The sequence below is a fragment of the Artibeus jamaicensis genome, unplaced genomic scaffold (assembly GCF_021234435.1).
Source record: "Artibeus jamaicensis isolate MK-2021 breed Jamaican fruit bat unplaced genomic scaffold, CSHL_Jam_final contig_464, whole genome shotgun sequence".
Taxonomy (NCBI): Eukaryota; Metazoa; Chordata; class Mammalia; order Chiroptera; family Phyllostomidae; genus Artibeus; species Artibeus jamaicensis.
This window is the reverse complement of record NW_026521842.1, coordinates 19,622,684-19,646,953: the sequence shown is the minus strand read 5'-3', so window position 1 is coordinate 19,646,953 and position 24,270 is coordinate 19,622,684. Positions and strand designations below refer to the sequence as shown.

The 24,270-nt window shown below is 51.6% G+C and overlaps 1 protein-coding gene across 2 annotated transcripts; it reads right to left on the bottom strand.

The window, feature by feature from the left end:
• Positions 1-1,046: 1,046 nt before the first annotated feature.
• Positions 1,047-22,518, bottom strand: TK2 (thymidine kinase 2). 2 transcript variants are annotated; one of them, XM_037162667.2, is made up of 10 exons: positions 22,310-22,518; positions 21,291-21,328; positions 17,534-17,608; positions 15,323-15,376; positions 13,476-13,565; positions 11,449-11,522; positions 6,980-7,068; positions 6,334-6,413; positions 3,306-3,386; positions 1,047-2,174 (listed from the first exon to the last, which is right to left on the bottom strand). In XM_037162667.2, the coding sequence occupies exons 1-10, from the start codon at positions 22,422-22,424 to the stop codon at positions 2,076-2,078; spliced, it is 795 nt and encodes a 264-aa protein (XP_037018562.2). In that variant the 5' UTR covers positions 22,425-22,518; the 3' UTR covers positions 1,047-2,075. The 2 variants fall into 2 exon arrangements, with proteins under 2 accessions (XP_037018562.2, XP_037018564.1); XM_037162669.2 differs by lacking the exon at positions 22,310-22,518 and adding an exon at positions 21,973-22,110.
• Between the last annotated feature and the right edge of the window lie 1,752 nt (positions 22,519-24,270).

Below are 24,270 nucleotides of genomic sequence, written 5' to 3'. Positions count from 1 at the left end.
TGACATCTCCCAGGACACCTGTGTTCCACGGACCCGGGGCTTAAAGACGGAAAAGGCAAGAAATACAGAAATTCAAGAAGGCAGCAGTAAATGCTGAGACCCTTTCTGGATTCCACAAGACCGGCTTCCTCTTAGCTTCTGTTTAGTGGCAGCTTTTGTCAAGTTCGCCATCTTATGTAAACCAGAGAAACACAGAGTTCACTTGAGCTTTGGGAGAGCTGGGGGCAGCGGGGCGGGACTGTTAGGGAAAGAAAGCCACGCACAGGTGACGCTGGGCCTTCAGAGTGTAACCACTGCACCAGGAGGTGTTAGATCGTCAGCAATGGAGGGCCGACATGTTCAACACAGCTCGCCAATTACTTTAATAACTAGAGCTCTTTCGGGTGTCCAAGGCCAAGGGGGATGAGCTTACTCATTCCTCAGATGTACGAGCACTTGAAATGAGTTCCTCCCTCGGGCCCCAGGGCTCTAGGAGAAAGAGGTGCAGATTCAACAGCACCCAGGGTAGACTGGTTTCAGAAACACCTTCTCCCTGCTCTCAGAGACGTAAATACCTCCGTCCTTCCCCAGATCTGAAGGTGAGACCCCAGGAAGGGACTCTGAAGGACTGTTCTCAGCTAGGCGAGGGGCTCAGGCGGCAATGGAAGGGGGCAGGAAGGGAAATGGACAGGGAAAAAGAAGCTGGGCGACGTCATTTACCAGGGTCCTCACATCTAGTGAGGGCCTCCCGAGGGCCAAGCTGTGGGGACACGTTGTACTGATGGTCTCTGCCCTCACCAGCCCTGCCCAGCACGGGAGGCGTCCTGGGCTGAGGACGCAGCAGTGCTGAGAGGGCGGGCGGTGAGTGCGAGGGGATGTGAGGACCGAGGGAGAGGGAGGTGGGGCCCGGGACACTACAGCGCAGAAGCCAGACCCGGTGACCCAGCCTGCGGGGGGGCAACTCCCTTCTTGCCTTTCTCCCACCCCCAAGGACACCGGCACAGGCATCAGAGCCACCCACACCCGCCCTGGACCACCGACCCACCTCCTTTCATGAGAAAGAAAAATACACTTCTAATTTTTTTAATCACCTGGTACATGACATATTTCTACATGGTTCTGATCAGGTATTTTACGTGTAAAATTAAAAAGCATAAAGGTAAATGGAAACTATGTCACTAACGATGCTGATGAAAAGAAAACGTATGCACTTTTCAGGATATTCTTTAAATTGGCAACAGTCCACGCAGCCGAGGCAGCTCCGGGGCGTACCAACCTTGTGCTCACAGAACCCCGCCTCGGAGTCCGGCAAGGCCGCCAACACCGCCAACAGACCTGGAATGCTGTCGGCCCGACTCGCCCCGGCCAGCGATTCGGGGATGCCAGCCCCGCCATGCTCCTCACAGCCCTTCCCGAGTCTCGGTAGTGCCTCCCTCTGCTCCAAGACCTAGGCTCCGTGTCTGCTTTCTCCCTGCCCTGGCTCACAGCAGTGGTAGTACCACTCTGTGGCCCCTGCTAAAATCATGAGAAAATGATGACATTTGCTCCAGGACCTGCCGGCTCTCTGCGCGCAGATATGTGAGGGTCCCCAGGGGGAAGACGGGGCCTCCAGAAGGGAGGGGCATGAGAACACTTTTGGAATTGCTTAAAGTCTGGATGATGCCAACTTCCTGGCTGTGAGAGCTCAGGGAGTCCCTTAGCCTCTCCGAGCTTCAACTCGCAACCCTAGGATGTAAGACCACTACTTCGCCCTCCTGTGTGGTCTGAAGGGTTAGAGACCATGAGTCCAGCAGGATGTCAGCTGGCCCCGCCTAAGGGCATAATGAGAGGGACCCGGCAATGGGCAACCACCTTGAGAGGTGCTGGGGGCGTGCAGGGCTGCAAACATTACAGGGCATGACAAGCCGTTGGTCCCCACTTGTCATTTACCCTCGAGGGCCAGAAACCCAGGACACGAACACTGGCAAAGGAGAAAAGACCATTAGGAAAGCGAATCTGGCTAGACGTAAAGCCCTCCCTACAGGAGACTTTCCAGATCACTCCGAAGAGCGAACTCGGCAGCAGTGAGCATTTTTTCTGGCGCGGTCTTTCCCATCCTATGGACCGTATTTCCAATTCCCTGGAGTTAATATTCGGTCCCGGTTTCGTTCAAAGAGTTCTAACATTTTCTGCATGTCGTGGTCAGCCTCAATCACCTGGAAATTAAACACACGGTCACAGGGCTGCACTTGACTCCAGCATCATCTTCCCTTCAAAGGCAAAGAGACAGTTGCAGACACGCAGGAGGTGGCAGGGAGGGGAAGGTTAAAGCCAAACAGCGCCCAGTCCTAGGTCAATCTACATTCTCAGCTACATTTTCACTCAAGACTCCACTATAGTTGGTCCTGCAGCAAGCTCTTGAATGATTGTTTCTCATCATTTTATACCATCTAATTTTCTATAATGAAGGGAAAAACAGACTGCCCTTCTTTACAAACCCACGATAGTAATGAGCTCACTTTCCAGACACCGCACTGCCCAGAAGAGCCACGAGGAACAGTGTGAGCGCAGCCCACACACAGGTCCCCGAGGCCGCGCACGTGGTCTGCACACAGCCCACCCTCCGACCCCACGCTGCACACATGCCTAACAGTCTGGGGCGCCCACCCATCTGCCTGCCTGAGAGAGTGCAACAGCAGCAAATCCATGCACAAGGGGACAGAGAAGCAAGAAGTCACAGATGGGGCGGACACGCCATCAGAGTTCAAAACGGTGAGTGGCGGGTGGAGAAAGAAGGGTTACCACTAAACGCAAGAATAGGACTCAGAGACATCAGTGGTCTGGGGCGAACAGCCCCCCACACACACCTCAGCACCCCCTAAAGGCAGCACTGTGGGACGGCCCGGAACAGCAAGCGATGTTCCTTCCATGCCCTGGGCCACCAAGAAAAGGCGTGGTCAGGCTCCGAGCCTGCCACCCACTGCAGAAGGGACTGTCACGTCAGGAAGACCACCATCCCAGATGGTTGAAACCGAGGTCTACAGGTTTCGGCCATCTAGAACATCCCTTCGTTCATGACGCTGGATAAGTGAGATGCTACTGCGGGCCCTGGTGTAATGGCGCCGAGGCAAACCACCTTCGCTCAGGTCTGTCCCCGCCACCCCAACACTCAGCCCAGGATGGGGATTGTGAGAAAGAAAGAGACCTGTCCACCCTCCCTGCTTCCTTCCTGCACATCCTCGAGCTCTGAAGGACTCGGCTGCAAGTCCTCCCCAAGACTGCAGAGTGGCCGACATTCCCCAGGTTTCGTCTCCTAGAAAAGTCCCCTGCCCTGTGGAAGGACTTACCAGAACAGGGGCCACTACAGGGAAAGGGCCCCCTTTGATGAGCCACTCCTCATAGAGCTGGTGAATCGCATCCAGGTATTCCTGCCGGGAAACACGGAAACACAGGTTGCCGGAGCACAGAGGACAGCAGGTGCACCTCTCCCACGCAAGATCTCAGGCTGGCAGGGTGACTGTCAGTGACCATGGGCAGTGGCTTGGACAAAGAAGCCCACGACAGTCCACCTGGCTCAGGCGGACCGTGAAAGTGCAGCTGCTCACTCCAACAGCAGCCCGGGCATCACGAGAGTCCCACAGCAGCACCCCCACCCCATCCCCCCTCTCACCTGGCTTCTTGAATTTACTGCCACTTTTCTAGCAGTGGGCACCAGTTCCTTTCGGGGAGGGTACCCCTCACCACGCCGTGGCCGGGCATCCCAGCCCGGGGCAGCTGAACCTCTCCCCCCACCAAGAAGAATGCGGCCCTCCCTGGCCTGGGAGCTGCACTCCAACTGCTTCTGCCCCACCAGACAACTTGTAACCTGTGGGTCCTCTAGACCATAAAGACCACCTTCAGAAAGCCCAACAGGGTGGGTGGAACCCGTAAGGAGGCCCGTAAGGAGGCCCAGACACGCCCCTAAGCCACCGGTGCCTCTGCCCCAGGAAGGACTGGATGGCGTACACTCTCCCACATGCAGGCCGAGGTGTCCTGGCCACTTACCAACACCTCCTCCTCAAGCAGCAATCTCCTCCCAGCCCAGAGGCTCTCGGAGAACCACGCTGCCGCTTTTTCATCCACCACCGGGTTCTCTCTTAGCAACAAGACAGGTGTGGCCTGTAGGCCCTGTCAAAACTGCTAAGACAATGGCTTAGACAATGGCTTAGACAATGGCTTGGACAATGGCTTGGACAATGGCTTGGGGTGAGCTCCAGACTTGGCATTTCTTCAACACGTCTGGGCCACCTCATGGAGCAGCTCCGCCCCATCACAGCACAGTCCGTCCCTGCTCCTCTGCGCCCTTTCTCCGGTCACTCCTGTCCCTGGATTTCAGAGGAGCTGCCCAGAGCAAGGCCTGGGCCTTCTCAGCTAAACTCTACCTCGCTGGTGCCCAGGCAAACAAGGCTGGGCAGGTCTTGGGAGCTGGACAGGCCTCGGGGCCCCAGTCCAGCCCACCCTGAGCTCAGAACCCCATGATATCCCAGTAGGCACTTGCCCAGCCTCTGAATACATCCAGCGGTAGCTTCTCACATGGGGCATTCAGTTCAATATTAACTGAGAATCTCATAGGTGCCAGGCCCTGGGACATATACTGGGGATCAGAGGGAATGAGATCTAATCATAAAATGCGCTCAGTTTCCTGAGGGAGGGGGAACAAACAAACATGTAAATATGCTGGTCCTCAGGGCTGTGATCAGGGTAAGCCCAGGGGCTGGGGGAGCACAATGGGGGGAAGGTCAGGGAAGGCTTCCTGGAGGCGACATCCGAACTGAACTTGAAAGGCTTTTTAATCCACTATGCAAAAGCACACTTGACAGATGGCCAATAGACATATGAAAAGATGCTCAACGTCACTAATCATCAGAGAGAGGCACATAAAAACCATGATGAGCTACCATCTCACACCGGTCAGAATGGCTGTCATCAATAAATCAAAAAACAAGTGCTGGTGAGGCTGTGGAGAAAGGGGAACCCTTTTGCACTGTTGTCGGGAATGCACACTGGTGCTGCCACTACAGAAAGCATTATGAAGTTTGCTCAAAAAGTTAAAAATGGAACTGCCTTTTGACCCAGCGATCCCACTTCTGGGAATATATCCGAAGGAACCCAAAACACTAATTCGAAAGAATTATAAGCAGCCCATGTTCATTGCAGCAGATTTACAATCACCAAGAGATGGGAGCAGCCCAAGTGTCCATCGGTAGACGAGTGGATAAAACAACCAGGAGACAGTTACACAGTGGAATTCTACTCAGCCGTGAAAAAGAAGAAAATCTTACCCTTTGCAACAGCATGGATGGACCCGGAGAACATTGTGCTAAGTGAAATAAGCCAGTCAGAGAAAGACGAGTACCATATGATTTCACCCATATGTAGAATCAAATGAACAAACTGAACTAACAAGCAAAACAGAGAGACTCATAGATAGAGAGCAGATGACAGCTAGTAGTGGGGGGAGGTTAGGGGTGGAGGGGTCAAGCAAAAAAGGACTCAAGGACATGGACAACAGGGTGGCAACTGTGGGGGAAGGGGTGTAAGGGGACTAAATGGTAATGGAGAAATCTATAATAAAGATTATATATTTAAAAAATAAAAAATATTTTAAAAGACACATTTGTGTAACTCCGTGGTGAGTGAGCGTGCGTGGACGAACGTGTGGAGCCACCGCTGGCCCTTCCCGTGTAAAAGGCAGAGTGCAGGGAGGCAAAGCCGTCCTGCACCCTGCACGACACCGCATGGCGTGCTACACAGTGAGGACCTCGCCCTGGACCAGGATGAGGTGCAGAGGGTTTGGGGCTGGGAAACTGTGTGAGTGGTGCTCTGTACTGGAAACGTCACCCAAGCGGCCGTGTGGAAGCAGGTTTCAGAGGCCGGTGTGGGAGCGAGGGACCAGGGCAAGGAGAGCAGCCTGAGCCTGTTCCGACAATCCCAGCTGGAGCCAACATGGCCTTGAGCCAGACCTGGAAGGGTGAAGCAGTGAGCAAACACCAGGAGTGTTACTTCTGAGCCGGGCACTGCGCTAAAGCTTGGGGACGCCGCAGCAGCAGCAAGAGGACCCGTTCTAGAATGGGTCCAGAGGGTGAGAGGCAAGCTGTCTTTAGGAGGCAGACTGGACCAGCCTGGGGAGGCCTGGGCAGGGGATGGTGCCGACGGCTGAGCCTGGGACCCGGGAGGTGAAGCAGATCTGGACACGGCCTGGCGTCTCCAGCCACAGGGGAAGTCCTAGTTCAGCTTCTCTGTGACAGCAGCACCATGACCTCACCAAGGGCCGGGCCAGGCCAGGAGGATGGCGGCTTCCAGTTCATCTCTAACAGGGTTAAAGGGGGCTCTTACCAATGGAATGACCTTCTCCTCTTCCCTGCACCTCATCTTCAGCCTCTGGTGACAGGTCTCAGGACTGGTCCGGAGATAAACTGAGATTAAAAAATTTTTAAAAAGTGGCTCCAATGACTGTTCATGGCTTGGAAGTGAAAGCCAAGGAGAGAAGGAAGGAAGGCATGTGGGGGAGGCACCTCTGAGCAGGGGAGGCCCACCAGGGTCAGCCCACCACTCAACCACTGACCAAGCTGCGTGACCTAACTAGCACCTTGGCCCGCTTTCGTGTCCTTCCCGTGTCACAAGCCTCACGGGGTCAGTGTGAGGCTGGATGAGGCTCCACACACAGACGGCGCTCAGCACAGGGTCCGGCACCCACTGGGTCTCAGGTACTGTCTAGGTTTTATCATCCCCTCCCTCCCTAGACTAGACAACCCACCAAACATGATGAGCTCAGGGAGAACAGCGTAAGGAACAAAGGCCAAGGTACTTCTCCAGGAAGGACCAGGGTCCCCCAGATTCTGTCTGCCCCTGGGGAAAAGGCTGAATTGATGTGGGGCACCCCCTGCCAGCTGCCCCTGCTGACTGCTTACCGGTACCAGCTCCTCCTCACGGGGCCCAGGGGAGGGAGGCCAGGGGGGCAGGTCGGGAAGGGCCGTCTCACCTATCAAATCCACGGACACGTCGATGTTCCTCACGATCCAGTCAAACCATTCCGACAGAACCACATAGTCCACTTCGGGCATCTTCCCGCTGCAAGGACAGGCAGGAGGGTTCCGTTTACCCACAAGGAAGTTTCTGGGATATGCCCTTCCCCACAGGTTGCTGGGGGCGGCTTTTGTTGAAAGGCATTGCCCAGGGCACCAGCGTGTGATCCATATGACAAGGACCTTAAACATCTCCGACTTTCCACTGCCTGGGGACAGGTTACAGTGTAACGTGGCACCACCTCATGAGGCTTGCACTCCAAGGACAGACAGGCTCCAAAGCCTGCCCCTGAGAACAGGGACAGCACTCAGGTTGGGAGGCGGCGCAGCACACCAGTTTCACCCCTAGAAACGTATTTTTGGTAATAATCATGAATACCTTATGTAGCACTGTTTAAAATAAAGAAAAACTAAATCTTGGTACATCTATGTGACAAAAAACATGCAGTCACTGAAAGATGATGTTGTAAAATAATATTCGATGACATGGAAATGCTCGTAATCAAATGCTCACAACGCAGCAAAACCCAGAGACCCTGAAACCAAGTTAACACAACAAACCCCCCACAACCAAACTTGAGCCAACGCACGTGAAGTGAAGAAAGAGCAAGAGCCAAAGGAAATGGAGGAAATCTGCCCCGTGAAGCACTTTCCCCACCTGGCCCCAAAGACCACCTGCAGGCTGGGACCCAGCTTTCAGGACCCCAAAGGCCCAGGAGACGCCCCAAGGAAGCCACAGGGACCCAACTCCAGAGGGAAAGGGCTGGGCACTGAAACATGGGCGCCTGGAAGGCCACCTGGCTGCTGGCTTCTTCTGAGGCCCCGCCCCTCCAAGCACGGGCCCCACCCAGCAGGATGGTGCCTCCCCAGGTTAGAAATGCAGGCTCTTGGGCCCCAACCCCCCTCAGCGAAGCAGCATCTGCACGTTAACCTGATGCACAGGGATCTGTGGGAGATGCTGACTCCCCTGACCCAGCACTTTGGGGGTTCAGTGGGCCTGACGCCTCTGGCCTTACCGATGAGAGAAACCTGGATGTCCCTCCCCCGTCATTCATTCCCACTGCGCCACACAGCGGGTCCGCGGCAGCTCGCCCAGCCAGCTTCCTGCCCAGCTGGGAAGGAGCACTGGCTTCCCAATCCCATCTCAGTTCCCGCTCTGCCAACCAGGGTCGACAGCACCTACGCAGGGCTGCCTGGAAGGCTTGAAGAGCAGGGACATGCAAGTACCACATGATAACGCAGCTCCTGTCCACACCGCCCCGCTCGGCCCGAGCACTTGAGTAAATGCCCCAATCTGGGGGACACAGATGAGCTGGCCCAGCACGCAGGTAAAGCACCTGCCCTAGGAAGAAGCTTCTCAGTACCTCTCCCCTGGGTTCTCTGCCTCCCCAACTTGGGGACTCAAGTAGAAGGCTAAAAGAGGAGGGTACTCCAAGCCACATGCTAAGCATGATGTTTGTTACAGACACAAACAGAAGAAAGAACACGTGATGGATCAGAATGCAAAACCCTATGGCTTTCTAACATAAAAGAGGAGACTCCAAAAACATTTCCATTTTGTCAGCAGCCTGCTCTGGGCCACAGGGGCCAGGGGAGAAGCAGGGAGTCAGCTGCCTGTGTGATGTTTCCTCTGCCCTTGGAGGGCTGCGGTGAAAGGGTTTGAGGAGCATAGCCTTCTCCCACCTCCCTGAAACCGAAGTGGGTGTGGCCTGGCTCACCTCGGTGCCTGGTGCTCCCAGGAGCCTCTGGGGCACCTGAGGCCACACACTGCCCAACAGCCTCTGACTTCACCAAGTGACACCGGAACTGGGTATCCAGGGGAACCCATGCCCTGGGGGCGGTGGGCGGGGTATGAACTTAAAAGCATTAGAGGCCAAGAACAGAAACAAGGACACTGGGCATTTCTTCCACGGTTCGTTGTCCCACCAAAATCCTAACCACCGATGTCAGGCTTTCTGGGAGGGTCAGGGAGGAAGAGATACGTATGGAATTACCAGGACAGTGAAACAGATCAAAAAGGTTGAAAGCTACAGCCTTTCCCACACTACCCACAGAACAGCCCAGGGCAAGGCCCATGTGACTGGCACCAGCGACCTGGACCACGGCCACCCAGACCACGAAATACAGAAGCACCATCAGAAGTATATCATAATGAAGGACTACTGGTGTGAGTAACCAAAGGCCACGGACACCAGGCAGAACTGACCCTGTGACAAGCAAAGATAAGGGGCTACTGGGAAAATCCACCAGGCACTGGACAACCTATGGTGCAGGGGGCTTAACCGGTAAACTTCATGAAGACCAAGGACCTGCATGAGGGTCACAGGACCAAAACCAGGCAGCTGTTCCAAGGGCTCTCCTCCAGAGACGGACGACAGGAAGTAGAGACAAGAGGGGCTCTGTGAGATTTGGTCGTGCTCACAACAGAGCAAGCCCCAGGGCGGGGATGCAACCCAGGTGCCCCCAGCTCCACACCGCACTCGCTGCCCTTGACCTCTGCTCATCCACTTCAGCTCATCCTCTTCAAAAACAGCCACAAGCGGCCAACACGACCCCGCCCAGAAGACAAGAGACAGCCAGGCTACGGGAGGGTCACAGGACTCCCGCCCCGCTGTCCAGAGTCTGCTCTTCGAGTCTGCTCTTTACTTTCACCAGGCGGTAAACAAACACCAAAAGCGCTCCCTTGCTCTCTTCTCTTCCCTCTTCTGCCTGCCTGCCCTCTGGCAGAGGCACAAACAGGCAGAGAGCAGAGAAGCGAGGGATTCGGAAATGAGCAGGGCACAGACAGCTCAGCCGGCGGCCTCCCTGGAAACTGGGCAGCCGGGGGAAGAGGGGACACCAGCACCAGGAACAGGGTCTGCTGGGCGGGCAGAGCCCTCAAGAGGAATCTGAGGTCTGAGGACGAAGCTCCAGGCAGGACTTGCCCTGGCTGCTGTCCCTGACTCCAGAACATGGCTCTAATGCTCAGACTGGGTGGGGGCACAGGCTGAATGAAGCGCATGCTCCATGGAGGCCCAGGGCCCATGGGAGAAGCCCTTCTGTGGTCCCTCGAAGGAGCGGGTGTGAAAGGGCTGGGCCCGGAGGCTGGAGACGGAAGAGCAGCCACGGGTCTGGTCACTCAACAAGACAGCGGTTAACAAGGATCAGCCGGGTGCCGGCTCGGTGCTGGGCAAGCGACCAGACGTGGTCCCTGTCCTCAAGGGGCTTATGGGCCAGTGGGGTGGAGGGCATGCAATAGACGATGAAACAAAGACACATACTAAGTGAATCCACATGAAACTGCCACTTTTGCAGGTCAAATAATAAGAATTTCATATGGTTCAATCAACAGAAAGTCGTAACTAAGAATTACAAGGGGCTTGCGAGATTTACGATCTACACCCAGTGGGTGGGGAGGGTCAGGAGGGGTGACATTTAGGAGATAGCGGCAAACGAGAAGGAATGGGCAGGCAGCACGTACAGGGTGGAAGGCAGGCAGCATGTACAGGGTGGAAGGCAGGCATCAGACCAGCTCTGCAAGGGAGCGACAGCAGCATCCCAGAGCTGAAAGCAGGACCCCAGAGCTGAAAGCAGAAAAAAGCAGTGACTGGGGGGGACGGGGCCAGGAGAAGGGGACCAGCCACAGAGCTGACAAGAAGGGAGGGCATGGAAAAAGCCGAAGCTTCAGGCCCCAGCCTGCAACCAATTTTCCCAAGACCCTAAAAATATGCAGCCGGGTGAACACAGGACTGGAGGGCCCCACGCCTTTCAGGCCTCAGCACTGTGGGCCACCAGAAGTCCCCTCCAACTACGCCAGTATGACAGAGTCTGCTCCCATGAGGGCAAAAGACGGTTTTGAGTGAAAACCAGAGCAAATATCATGCACACTGAGCTAGACCGATTGGTCTCGTCACCCCAAATCTTCACCTTCCAACACCCTCCTACTTTGGCGTGGAACTCACAAGAGCGCCCCCATCTCTCAGACTGGGTCAGCTTTGGCCAATGGGATGTTAGCAAATGTGAAGCTGAGGCCCCTGAAAGAGCAATCGTGGGTTTCCGCGGGTGCTGCTGCCTCCCACCGTCACCATAAGAAGTGAATGCCCAGGTCCGCTTGCAGGTCCCAGAAGGAGGACGAGAGGCAAGAGAAAGAGGTGAGCCACCTCGTCCCCCCTTGTCAGGGCCACCCCAGACCAGCCGACCCCAGACATATCACAGAGCCCGACCAAGGTCAGCAGGGCTGCCTGGCCTACCCCCCAATATGACTGAGGAATCAATGCAGAGAGCCAGCGGCCACTGAGGTTCCGTGGTGGTTACACAGAAGCACTCCTGTGGCCGCACTGAAGCGACACAGCGCAGCAGGCACCCAGTGCCTGTCCTCTGGACAAACAAGTTCCCATTTCATTTTGAAGAATGAAATATAAAATATCAATTGTGCAGGCTATGGTACCTTCTATACAGGTTTTCTACAAAAATGTATCTTGCGCTGTGAATCGACCGCTCCATCAACCGTACAGCTGATGTCTAAAAGAAAACAAAAAGTGATTCACTAACTCAGGGAAAGAGGAGGAGGCCACCTGTGCTCCCCCCGACTGTGGTCTGTGCTGAATACAAGCCTCTGACACAGAGCTCAGCAGCATGGATGCCCTCCGCACCCTGAGGCTCAGGGGCCAGTGTGGCAAAGCTGGAGGCCTGGGCACTCAGCAGCCTCTATCACAAGAGCGCTAAGCTGCCCCTGGATTGTGGGTTTGGGGAAGTGCTAGAAAAACTTGCTAAGTGCTATCCAGCAAAGCAGTGTCAAGTGCAAAGTATGGTGATTACTACAGACCTCAAATGGGTGACTTTTCCTAAGCAGAGGGATCTGAGTGCCTAAGGCAGAGCCCAGAGAGGACAGGGGTTTAAGCGACATTATGGGGACTATGCCATCCGTGCCTCGGAGTCTGGTTTTCGGGGGCCCCACAGGGATGTGAGACCTGCCAGCCTTGAGGCTTTCTCACAGGGCCGGGTGGGGTCACTGCAGCCCATAGGAAACTGGGGAGGGCTGTGCCCAGGAGGAAGGAGGACGACACTGAAATCACCCCTCCATGGCAGAGTGCTCACGCCCCCCAACAGATGACCTTTCCCTGTGTCCCAGTGTCCCACTGGGAAGCAGGAGGGGCCCTTACCCTCGATGCCCCGTGGGAAAACACTGCTCTCACTCAGCATGGCACCCACACACCCACAGCACCCGTGGGACCTGCACCAGCAAATCAGGGGCAGGTTCAAAAGCATAACCCAGGAATTTCCTGGCTCCCTGTCCCCCTGGGTGTCTATCTGTCCATCCGTCCTCTCATTACTTACTACTCTCCACTGCCCGTCTTTGTCTAGCTCCCCATCCATCCATTTCTCTCTCTGCTCATCTTTCCAAGTCTGTCCATCTCTCTTTCTCTGTCAACTTCCTTCGTGGTATGTCCCATTATATTCAGACATAATAGACAGACTTCAGGTTTCCAAGTGACTGCCCACTCAGGAAAAATAAAGTGCTCAAAAGTAGAAAAAGGGAAAAAGTGCTGACCTCAGATCCTCCACCCTGAATCATTTTGAATGATATTTGGGCAGACAGAAATTCGTATGGTTCTGCTCGTATCTTTCCACTTTTTAAGACACAGATCTGTAGAAGAGCAATGGCTATAGTTGAAAGTGCTCAACAACTTGATCACTACCCAGCCAAGGGGCTGCGTCAACATTACTGGCTGTAGGGGTCTCCTCCTTGGAGAACCTCCAAAGCCAGTCTCTTGGGTTATACTTGGATTTGAACCACAGCTGCCGATCAGGACCATCTCAGCCAGCCTTTCTTCTAAGAGACTTGGCCTCGATTCACATCCCTGCTGATGGAAGGGGCCCGGGCAGCCTGTTTGCGCTCCATGATCTTCCCAACACCTGAATGGCCCAGGACTAGACACCTGACCCAAGCTGAGCCAATCGGATTCTTCCTGTCAAGAATTTGAATCAATACCTAGCCCTTGTGACAGCTAGAGAATAATACCCAAACACACGAGCAAACAAGGAACATATTAAAATCGCCTGCAGTGCCTGACAAAACACAGATTGCTGGGCCTCACCACCAGGACTTCTGAGTCAGCTGGTCAGGACAGGGCCAGAAAATGTGCCTTTCTGACGGGCTCCCAGGTGCTGCTGCCACTCCTGGTCCAGGGCCCACAGTTTGAGAACTGAGGTAAATGGTGTGGAGCCCAGTCATGGTCGGGTCATGAAGACTCAGGCTCACAGTGGTATCATAGACACTTCCTGACCAGCTGAGGCTGGCGGGTGGGGTCCTCAGAGAGGTGCAGGAACGGAGACCTTGGCCCAGGACACAGAAGGCAAAGCAGCGCTGAAGGTCCGGCGAGGCCTCCTTGTGAGGGTTCCCTTCCTGGCAATCGTATGCCCCTCATTTGAGGAAAATGTTAAGAAGGCTGAAACCAAGCCTCTGAAAGGTACCTGGGGACAGGTGTGCTGTTCCAGCATGGTAAGCTGAACATATGTCTGCAGCGTGAGGCCCCATCGACTGGCATCGCTGTACATCAGACCCTGCAGAAGGGAAAACGACAGTGATTTACCTTAAAGAGCTCTATCGACAGAACTGCGGTCATTTTGGTCACTGACAGCCATCTCATAAAACCCGAGTGGGGCTGAACTGGGGCCAGACATAAACCCAACGTGGTCACAGGGCCCTGAAGATGGAGCAGATGGAGACAGACACTGGAGACTTACGGGACAGCCTAGTAAGAGCTATAGTAGGAGCCAATAGAAAGTCCCCAGGGAACATTCACTCAGACATTCGATAAATGTTCCTTGAGTCCCTGGAGTCTACTCTCCATCCAGCAGCCAAAGCAAGTCCCTTCAACCTCAATCAGTTCTTGTCGCTCCCTGCTCATGACTTTCCAGTGCCTTCCCGCTGCATTCAGAATCAAGTCCAAAGCCCTTACCAAGGCCCACAGAGCACCAGACAATCACTTCCACCTTCTGTCGTCCCTCACCATTCTTCCCCTGGCTCAGTGACTTCCAACTACACGAGCCTCCTTAGTGCCCCCCCCACCCCAGCACAACCCCACCGCAGGGCCCTCCCATGTGCTGTGCCCTCTGTCTGAATGCTCTCCCTCCAGATGTGTGCATTGCTCGTTCCCACACGTTGTCTCGGTCTCTGCTCAAATGTCACCTAATTAGAGACACCTTCCCAGCTATCCCGACTCAGCTAGAAGCCCCACCCACCACGCTCTACTGCCTGAGATGCAAAACACTTCCTGCTCCAGATTCCATTTGCTAATAGTCTTACTCTGCTCTCTTCCACATTGCTTTTTTTTTCCTTGTTGCGAACCAATGAAACTCCAACTCTGCATTGAAAAGAAAAATCTCAGAAAGGTTAGGAGACACACTCCCTCTCGTTTGAGGGCTGCGGAAACAAACATCTTTCTGCATCAGAAAGCCAATTCAGACAGCGGTGAATTGAAACCTTTCACAAAACTGCCATACCTAATCTTCCACCCAGAGTGGGAACTTGTATAAAAATATCTGATTCTGTTACCCTTTGTATTATAAAACTGTCATTGGAAACACCCTTTGTACCGAAGATCCTCAGACCCAGTCCTTGAGACTGGGACTGTGTCCTGTAAAATGTCACCGCCCTAACCCTGAACATCTGTAACTCTAGTCGTCCTGCTCAATGACCCAGCCCTGGCCCCTCCCGGTTTACTAGAGAATGAGAATGTTTCTGAGGCTTTTCTGTTTTGCTCAAAGACAAGGACTGGCATTCCATCTTCTCTCTTAAGCGGAGGGGTGAAAACTCTTTTCATGTCTCTGGGATTCTTTATTCAAAGACTCTCAGAGTTTCTTCCTGATTAAAATAGTATCTTTTTTTATCTGCTTTAGATTTCTTCATAACTCCAGTCACTACCCGCCATATCACACACGTGATTGTCTTCCGTCTCCCCACCCTGGAATATTAGGGCCAGGACAGCAGAAGCGGGCAACAATTACTGGTTGAATGAATGACCAAACAAGCACCTGCTCAATGCTCGGCGGTGTGCTGGGCCCCAGCAAACAACAGTGAGCCAATTAGACGTAAGATCACTGCTGGGCGGTCCTTGGGCTCTGCGCATGCGCACGCAAGCCTCCAAGATGCTAGACCTCGGAACACCTACGTGCTGCCATCTTCCATCTGTCCCCTCCTCCAACCCAGCTAAGAGCAAGGAAGTGCGTGGGCAGGGGGGCAGGCTCAGGCACCAGCACAACCCCTCCCAGGCAGTTAAAAGGAAGCTGGTCGTTCACGCAGGAAACAACACACTCACCAGAGGATTATGGCCACGGAGGCTTCTCCACTTGGACACGGGCTCCGGGCACACCTGCAAGGAAAGAAAACATCGAAGGGCTGCTGTCCCTCAGCTCTGAGCGCTGTGAAAGCATCTAAGCATTGTGGGGGGTGAGGGGAGGAAGAACCAAAATCTGAGCACTCAGGATGAGCCAAAATAGCTGAGCAGCCCTCTGCGGAGGGCCACAACTTCACCTACACTGGCTCCACCACTAGCCACGTGAACCCGGCCAAGCAGTTTAACCTCACTAAGCCTCAGATTCCTCCTCTGCAGCTGAGGTAATAATAGCACCTATCTCATAGGGACTACTTTTGTAAAGATGAAATCGATTAGACGATAGAATGGAGCCTCCACACAGTGCCTGGCACATGGTCGCATGGCCTTAGGTAAGTTCACCGCGATTGCTGTTACTATTGTGGTTGTTCATTGGCTCCACGGTCTCCGGGGAGAATACAGGTACAGTCCACCCTTGAACACGTGGGTTTGGACTGCGTGGGTCCGCTAATACACTGATTTTTTTTTTCAGTAAATACCTGTAGTGTTTTCAGTCTGTGATTGGATGCCTACAGGTGTGGAGGGTTGATCTGTGCCATTTTATACGGGGAACTGAGCACCTTGCAGCTTTGGTATCCGTGCGGGGGTGGGGGGTTCTTGGAACCAACTCCCCACAGATACCAAAGGCAGTTAAGTTTTGGGGCTGTCAAACGTTATATAGAATTTTGGACCACACGGGGTCAGCACCCCTAACGCCTGTGTTGTTCAAGGGCCAACTGTACTTCAAAAGCGCCAACAGGAGTGACGCCACTCAGGCAGGTGCACCAGGAGTCCCCAGGACCTGCGCCTCCCCAGGTTTGGCGATTCACTGGGAGGCCTAATGGGACACAGTATATAATCGTACTCAGAGCTAAGGTTTATTACAGTGTGAAGGCACAAAGCAAAACCAGCAAAGGGCAAAGGGGGTGGATGAAATGTGGAGAAAAAAACAGGCGCAAGCTTCCCAGGAGCCTGTCCCAAGGGAGTCACACAGGACACACTCTACCCCCAGCAGCGGACTGTGCCAACATGTGTGAAACAGTGTCTGCCAGGGAGGCTGGCTGAGCAGGGGAGTCCAGGGCTTTTATCGGGGCTCACTCATGGAGGCGGCCTCCGTCTGACACTCAGAGGAAAACCCTGGACCCCCTGGAATAGATCGGGCGTCCAGAAGAAACCGTACTGCATGCACGGTTCACACCCAGGGGGCTACACCTGTCAGTCAGGGAATGGGAGGAACTCGCCCCAAATCTAAGTTCCCACACGCCAACCTAGGGCTGACCTTGAAACTAGCCTCGAGAAGGACAGCAGTCTCGGGCCTCTATAACTCTTTTCTGCCCGGCAGGACATGAACACAAGCCAGACAAGGGCTAAATAATGTTTACCATTTTTATCAAATCATATATATGCTTGACAGATATAAAAACAGGAAAGAAGGAAAGCAAATGACCCTAAAAGGTATGGAAATTATAGGATCTGCAATAACAACAAAAAAAGACATAAACAGAAAATATTACACCAGTAAAATCTACAAAGTAAAAGGGTTGGCTCGGTCGTGGTGTAGAGATTATTCTAAAACACGTGTGAGGTTGTTTTTAGTGACTGGGCTGTAGATAAACCGGACATTATGTTAACTGACGATGTACAGCAATAGTCCCTGACACCTCATATGTACCACTGCACCATTCCAGCCATTCCATTCTAAATAATCCGATTTCTTTCACATGCAGGAACCCTCTCACAGTCTCCTAACTGGACTGTGGGGAGCCGTGTACCTGCCCCGTTCAACACAGCAGCCATGAGCCACACGGAGCTATTACAAACTTGAAAGAAAACTAGTCCAAACTGAGATATGCTGTCAATATGAAACACATTCCCGACTTCAAAGACTTAATATGAAAAACAGAATGTAGAACACCTCACTGATGATTTTTATATTGTTTACCTGTTGACCTGATAACATCTGGAGTATATTATGTCAAATAACAGGTTCTTTTGGGGGTTTTTAGCAAGGTTATTAGAAATTTTACATTCCACGTGTGGCGTGCATTTGTGGCCCACATTCCGTTTCTGTTGCACAGGGCTGACCCACACCTCACCCCCGTAAACTACTCTGTCAAGCTTACGCAGGTTCCTTCAAACCTGCTGCGGAGGCCGTACCTCGATGTCCGTTGTGTTGGAGAAGAACTCCAGGCATGTCGTCTTCCCGCTGGCAATATTGCCCTCGATACAGATCTAGCAAAAGATAAACGCATGTTAGAACCAGAAATCAAGCATCTGTGGGAATAACTGGGAAGGATTTCTAGAGATGCGCTCAGGGAAACAGCTTAATTGGTTCAGTCCAAGACTTCAATCTGGACACAAATTGGGCACCAGACCACTGCCCTCCAGCACAGACCCGCCCTTATGTCAACCCCTAGACCACAGGGTTGTCCTCAGCCACCCCAGCTCTGTCCTTCCCTGGCTCACCCCCTCACACTATTAGATTTTAGGTCTTCGTGTCCTGCCTCCTTCACTTCTAATGGGTTTGAGATTAGAAAGCATGTACATGCTCCCTAGAACCTAACTCATAACGCAACGCTTGGTGCAGAAGAGCGTGCTGTCCTGGACAGGAAGGCATTGGGACAGGAGAAAAGGACTTGACTGAGAGCCTGCTTGCAAGCCAGGCCCTAAGAGGGGTAACGTACACCATCATCACACTTGACCTCACCAGGACCTGCGAAGTGGTCCTGACATTTTCCCAGGGAGAACACGGAGGCTTGAAGAAGGGAGTAAACCAGGGAGGACAGCCGGAGCCCACACGCTGCTCACACTAACTGCCCTGGGGGAAGGAGGTGTCACAGACTGAAGGGGAGGGCCACAGAGAGCCATCTGGGCATTATCTGTACCAACAACCAAGGACACTCCCACAAGTACCTCACTGTGGGAAGTAAGCATTCAAGGCAATAGTTTTCAGTCTTGAATAGATGCTAGAATCACCTGGCAGCTTTTAAAAATCTATACAAGGGAGCCACGACCCAGACTGATCACAACACAATCTCTCTGGTGGGACTCAGGCACAAAGATTTGCAGGTCATTTCAATTTCAACACGCAGAAAGGCGAGCATCACTGGACCACAGACACCCTGCTTCAGAAGCACCAGACCCTCTGAATCAGACTCTGGGTTGGGGCCCACATATCTGCTGCCCAGCAATTCTGACAAGGCTCTGCTCCGCCAGGCATTGCTGGGGACTTTGATTCCAGCAGATCGCAAAAGCAAATGGGCAGTTCCGCATAAGTAGGAAGACAAACTGGCCCTGGAGAACACCTCTGAGATGTCCCCGGGCCACAGAGAGTCAGAGGAAGCCCCGTTCTGCTGCACAGTGACCTTGACACTCAGGCTGGAGGCTCCCAGAGAAATGTGGACCATTTAGGTGACTTGCCCAAGATACCAGGCCTAGCAGGAGAAAGAGCTGGAATTCACACCCAGGCGGGGCAGACCCCTTTTCATGACCCCAGTGGAGCCTCACTCACACCCTACATAAAATGTGAGGTCACAAGTTGCCCCACTTCCTATAAACTCTGTCCGTGGGCTGTGAAGGTTTCCCCCAGCCTTGACCCTAACAGGTACCCAGAAGAGCTGGATGGTCACACTTCCAACAGACGTCAGGCCGCCCTCCAATCCCAGCTGCCTGCCAGCTCCCTCCTTTGGAACTGGAAACTATAAAATGAACCCAAGGGAGTGCACAAAAGGGAGAATCCCATTAGGGCACTAGCAGACTTGATTTTTCTTCATTGTTCCTCAAAGGGAACTACTCCTCTTCCTAAATATTTAAAAAGAGCTCAACCAAATGTCATTCCGCACAGATGTTGTTTCTTTCCCATTCACTACAAGGGACATGTTGTTCAGATGAGAACTTCTGTGAGAAACACTTGTTTCCATTCCCACCGTGAAATCCTAAAAGCGGGTAAATCTAAGGCCTTCGATTAATGACTGGGTTTCCCAGTAGAGCAGGCAAAGCATGAAGAACCCCACCAAGTGCCCCCATCGTAGAGGGAAAAAAAAGAGAAGCCAAGCAAAGGAGGTCTTTCATTTTTCTTAAAAGTAATATCTAAAACTATTATAAGAGGAGTGCCTGCCCATTGAAGAAAACAGAAAAAATTCCTAAAATAGAAAATACCACTATACTGCACTGCTCAGAGAGAAACATCATTGCACCTCAGCACGTTTCAGGCAAGCATTATTTTCTATACACGTTTCTCATCTTTGACCATCTTCTGACTGTTCATTGGAGGCCTACTGGGTGCCAAGCCCTGTGGACTCAGGAGCCAGCCCTGGCACCCACGAAACGCACGAGTGTGAAGCTGGGAGTAAAGTAACAGGAGATGGCAAGAAAGGAGGTTCGCAAACTGCGGAGCACGTGGCCGGCCTGGCCCACCTCCCTGTGACATGCCCAAGTCCACCTCCACTTTCCCCGTCCATTACACCCTCATTCCAGCTTCCTGGCCATCATAATTAACCCTGCAACACACCACCTGGGCTTAATTTTTAAATAATAACATTTAACCTTTCCTGAAAATAAAAGTTGAGCATTCTCACAGTAGGAAATATTGCAAACTAAGAGAAAAAAATAAAAATCACTCATAATTCCAGAGATAACCACCATGCAGGTGTTCAGTCAGGACCAAGCATTCGGGAGGCAAACAGGCTCGTGTTCCAAAGCTCTGCGAGAACCAAAACATTCGGGGTCCAGCACAAATGACACCCCTTTTTTTTACTACAGAACCTTTCATTACAAGATCATAAGCATGCAATTCTGTAACATAACCAATTCATGCTCAAGCTCACCATATGACATTTTAGGTGAAATGTTCATATTAAAACTATAAATGATTACATCCATATTATTACCCTACCAACCACACTGAAGCAGGCCTTACTCCCACTGGACCCTGTATATGCATGTCCAGTTAAAGACCCTGAGAAACAGTCAGTAAAAAGGAAGCTTGCCCAAAAGTCCGACAACTGGTAAACAGACAGAGAGTGGTACATCCACACACTGGAATACTATTTGGCAATGAAAAGGAATGGAGCATTAATACTGCTGCAATGTGGACGCATCTCACAAACACGCTAAGCGAAAGAAGCTACACCCAAAAGACCGAACTGCCATCTGATTCCCTTTCACAGGAAATATTCAGAAAAGGTAAATCCAAGGACAGGAAGTAGATTAGTGGTTGCTAAAGGTGGGAGCAGTGACTGCAAATGGGCGGGAGGTTTCGTTTCCTAGTGATAGAAATGTTCCAAATTAGACTGTAGTGACGTTGCACAACTCTGTGCAACGTCAGTAAATTGCAAACGTTTAGTAAATTGCAAATTTACTAAAATTCATTCAATTGTACACTTAAAATGAGTGAATTGGGGGCATCTAAATTAAACTCAATAAAGCTGTTAAAAAAAACCTTGTTTGATTTCATTTAACATGTAAAGAATGAAGGGAAGACTCCTCACCCCCAAATTCTCTCTCCCTCTCATTCAAACCTACTGTTAACACGCCCCAATTTTCCCTCAAACGGACTGACAATTTCTGCAACAGTCTGTAATATTTTCCTGTTTTTTTCCTATGGAAAGTTTATACATTATTTCATGTGAATCATGCTTCATATGTTTTTATCTCTTTTTTATCCCTTATGTAATGAGTATCTTTCCAGGTCACTAAATATTTTTCAAAAACATGACTCCGAATAGATGAATAACAGTCCATCATAAAAGATACCCCGTGGCCCCTGGGGAGGGATCCTGAGGCCCAGGATGGAGACAGACCTCCCTGCCCCTGGAGATCCTCTGGTATTTGCTTTTTTACTGTGAATATCCCTTCACTCTCCTCCTCAAAAAGAAATTTCTATATGGAAAGTGTACGTAAAAGAGGGACTTACCACTGACTTTTTTTCTTTCTCATTTTCTTTATCTTTATCTACAAAAGAAAGGAAATCAGTGTTTAAACTCAGTTTTAAATGGATCACTCTTCTGTGTCCTGATTTGCTAAGCCACCACAAAAACAACAATTTCTATGCTTGCTCCTCGACCTAAAAATGTTTTCCATGGACCCATGAGACCTTCCATGCGTGGACAGAGGCAGACCACTACAGCGGTCGGCCTGATCTCGCGAGACTGTGCAACTGCTCCCTGGGTCCTGTTGGCATGTCCAGGACGCAGCTGTGCGCAGCTTTTTTTCACCTAGAATATTATACTCTCCATCTCCTAAACATTTTATATCTATGATCCAGCAAGCGGAAAACGCAAAGTGGACTCCACTCGAAGTGCATCAGTAAGAGTTGGCTGTGGCCTTAGGTTTCGGCCCAGGGCTCAGGTTTCTCCTGTAGGCCCAAGGCTGATAGAGAGTCCTACCCACCTCACAGGTGGCTCTAGGGTGCCACCCAACAGCCCGAGGCCAAAGAACCTGGCTGTAACTATGGTTCCCGTTTGTGAAGGGGAGGGCCTCCACCAGCTGTGGGAGAGGCAGGGCACCCAACCTAACCCCCCCCCCCGCCACCCATTGGGGGGCTGTTTATCTGCAGTTCCCAGACCCCATCACCCCTTAGGCCAAAAGAATCAGACCAGGAGATGTACGGTGGACTGGAGCAGGCCCCACCCACAGGGAGTGGTGTTCTTTCCGCTCTTTAGAGGGCTCCCTAACTCCGAATAAGAGACGGGCCGGGAGCCCCCAAGGCCTCACTGGCTCGCAGCCGCAGCCCGCTTCTATCTGGCCTGGGCGCCAGGGGCTGTCCCCGCCCCTTCCTGTAGCCACCAGGAGTAATCCCCCCAACACTTCCGAGGAAGCGATTACGGTTTGGGCAGGTCCCAGGAGCCCTAGGAGAGGAGTGGGACGGAGGCAGCTCAGCGCTAAGGCGTAAGCCCCATCAGTTGCCCGCAAGGTGGTACCTAGAGACGTTACCTTGAGGCCAGGCCCGGCGCTGCGCCCCTCGCAGCCCACGGCCCCAGGCCGGGCTCCCCGGGCCCGCCCCGTGCAGAGTTCCGGCGGCCCAGCTTCGCAGCTGCCGCAGAAGCATAGCCCCGTGGACAGATCCGGCCAGTCTGTGCTTCCTTCCCGTTATGAGTTAGCGCGAGTCAGCGAGATCAGCGGCCTCGCTGGCCACAATCTACGGACCGCCTCCATTCCCCCCGTGGGCCTAGGAGGGGCGCCCGCTGGAGCTGGGCTCTTAAAGAGACCCGGTAACATTTCATCTCATCTCAGAGAGGGAAAATAATTCAAGGTGAAGAGTTAGCTAATTTTAGCCAGGAGGTCTTCCTGCTGACGGGATTAACTCATGACTTGGCAAAACTAGAGGATAGGTGGCCAATGATAACAGCGACTGACAGGCCAGTAATTACTGGAGATTACTTAATTGAGCACCTGTTCTAGCTAGGCATACACAGTGTATTTATTCTTCCCAAGAGCCCTGCGAGTGGATATTGTCACTCCCATTTTCCGAGCTGGGCTGACCATTAGAAACTTAGAGAAATTGTTAAATTTATCAGAAATGTTCATTATGTAGTGGAGGTGGAATTCAAGCCCATCTATCCTGCTTCACAGCTTGTACACTGTACTCTTAACTTGGACATATCCAGATTCTGGACTGTAAATGCACTAGATCCCTCAGGAAGGTGTTAAAATACACACACACACACACAACAACAACACACAACAACAACGACAAAGAATCCTAAAAGTTAAATAGCTCCCTGATTTCAAACTATAGTGCAAAGCTACAGTAATTGAAACAGTATGATACTGGCATGAAAACAGTCCCATAGATCAATAAGAGTAGAATAGAGGGCCCAGAAATAACCAGTACATGTATGGTCAATTACTGAATGACAAAGGAGGCAAGAATGTAAAATTGGGAGAAAACAGTCTTTTCAATAATGGTATTGGGAAAATTGAACATTTACATGCAAAAGAATGCCACTGACTATCTTACAGTATATACAAAAATAAATTCAAAATGTACTAAAGACTTGCATGTAAGACCTGAAATCATAAAATGCCTAGAAGAAAATATAAGCAGTAAACTCTTTGATGTCTGTCTTGGAAATATTTTTCTAAACCAGTCTCCTCAGGCAAGGACAACAAAAATAAAAGTAAACAAATGGAATTACATCAAACTTAAATGATCTTGCACAGTGAAGGAGACCATCAACAAAGCGAAAGGCGGCCTATGGAATGGGAGAAGATATTTGCAAATTATACATACAATAATGGGTTAGCGTCCAAAAAATATAAAGAACTTATATAGCTTACTATCAGAAAAGAAACCTGATTTAAAAAAATGGGCAGAGGACTGGAATAGACATTTTTCCAAAGAAGAGGTACAGATGGCCAATGGGCACATGAAAAGAAGCTCAACATCATTGATTATCAAGGAGATATAAATCAAAACCACACAGAGATATCGCCTCACACCTGTCAAAATGGCCTATTGTCAAAAACGCAATAAATAACAAGTGTTGGTGAGCACGTGGAGGAAAGGAAACCCTTGTACATTGCCGGTGGGAATGTAAAATGATGCAGCCACTATAGAAAACCATATGGAATTTCCTCAAAAAATTAAAAATAGAACTACCAGATGATGCAGCCATCCACTTCTGGATATTTATATAAAGAAAACAAAAACACTAATTTGAAAATGTACATGCACTCCTACATTCATTGGAGCATTATTTACAATAGCCAAGCTATGGAAGCAACCTAAGTGTCCATCAATAAATGGATGGATAAAGAGGATGTTGCACACACACACATACACACAATGGAATATTACTCAGCTATAAAAAAGAATGAAATCTTGTCATTTGTGAGCCTATGGATGGACCTAGAGGATATTACACTAAGTGAAGTAGTTGGACACAGAAAGA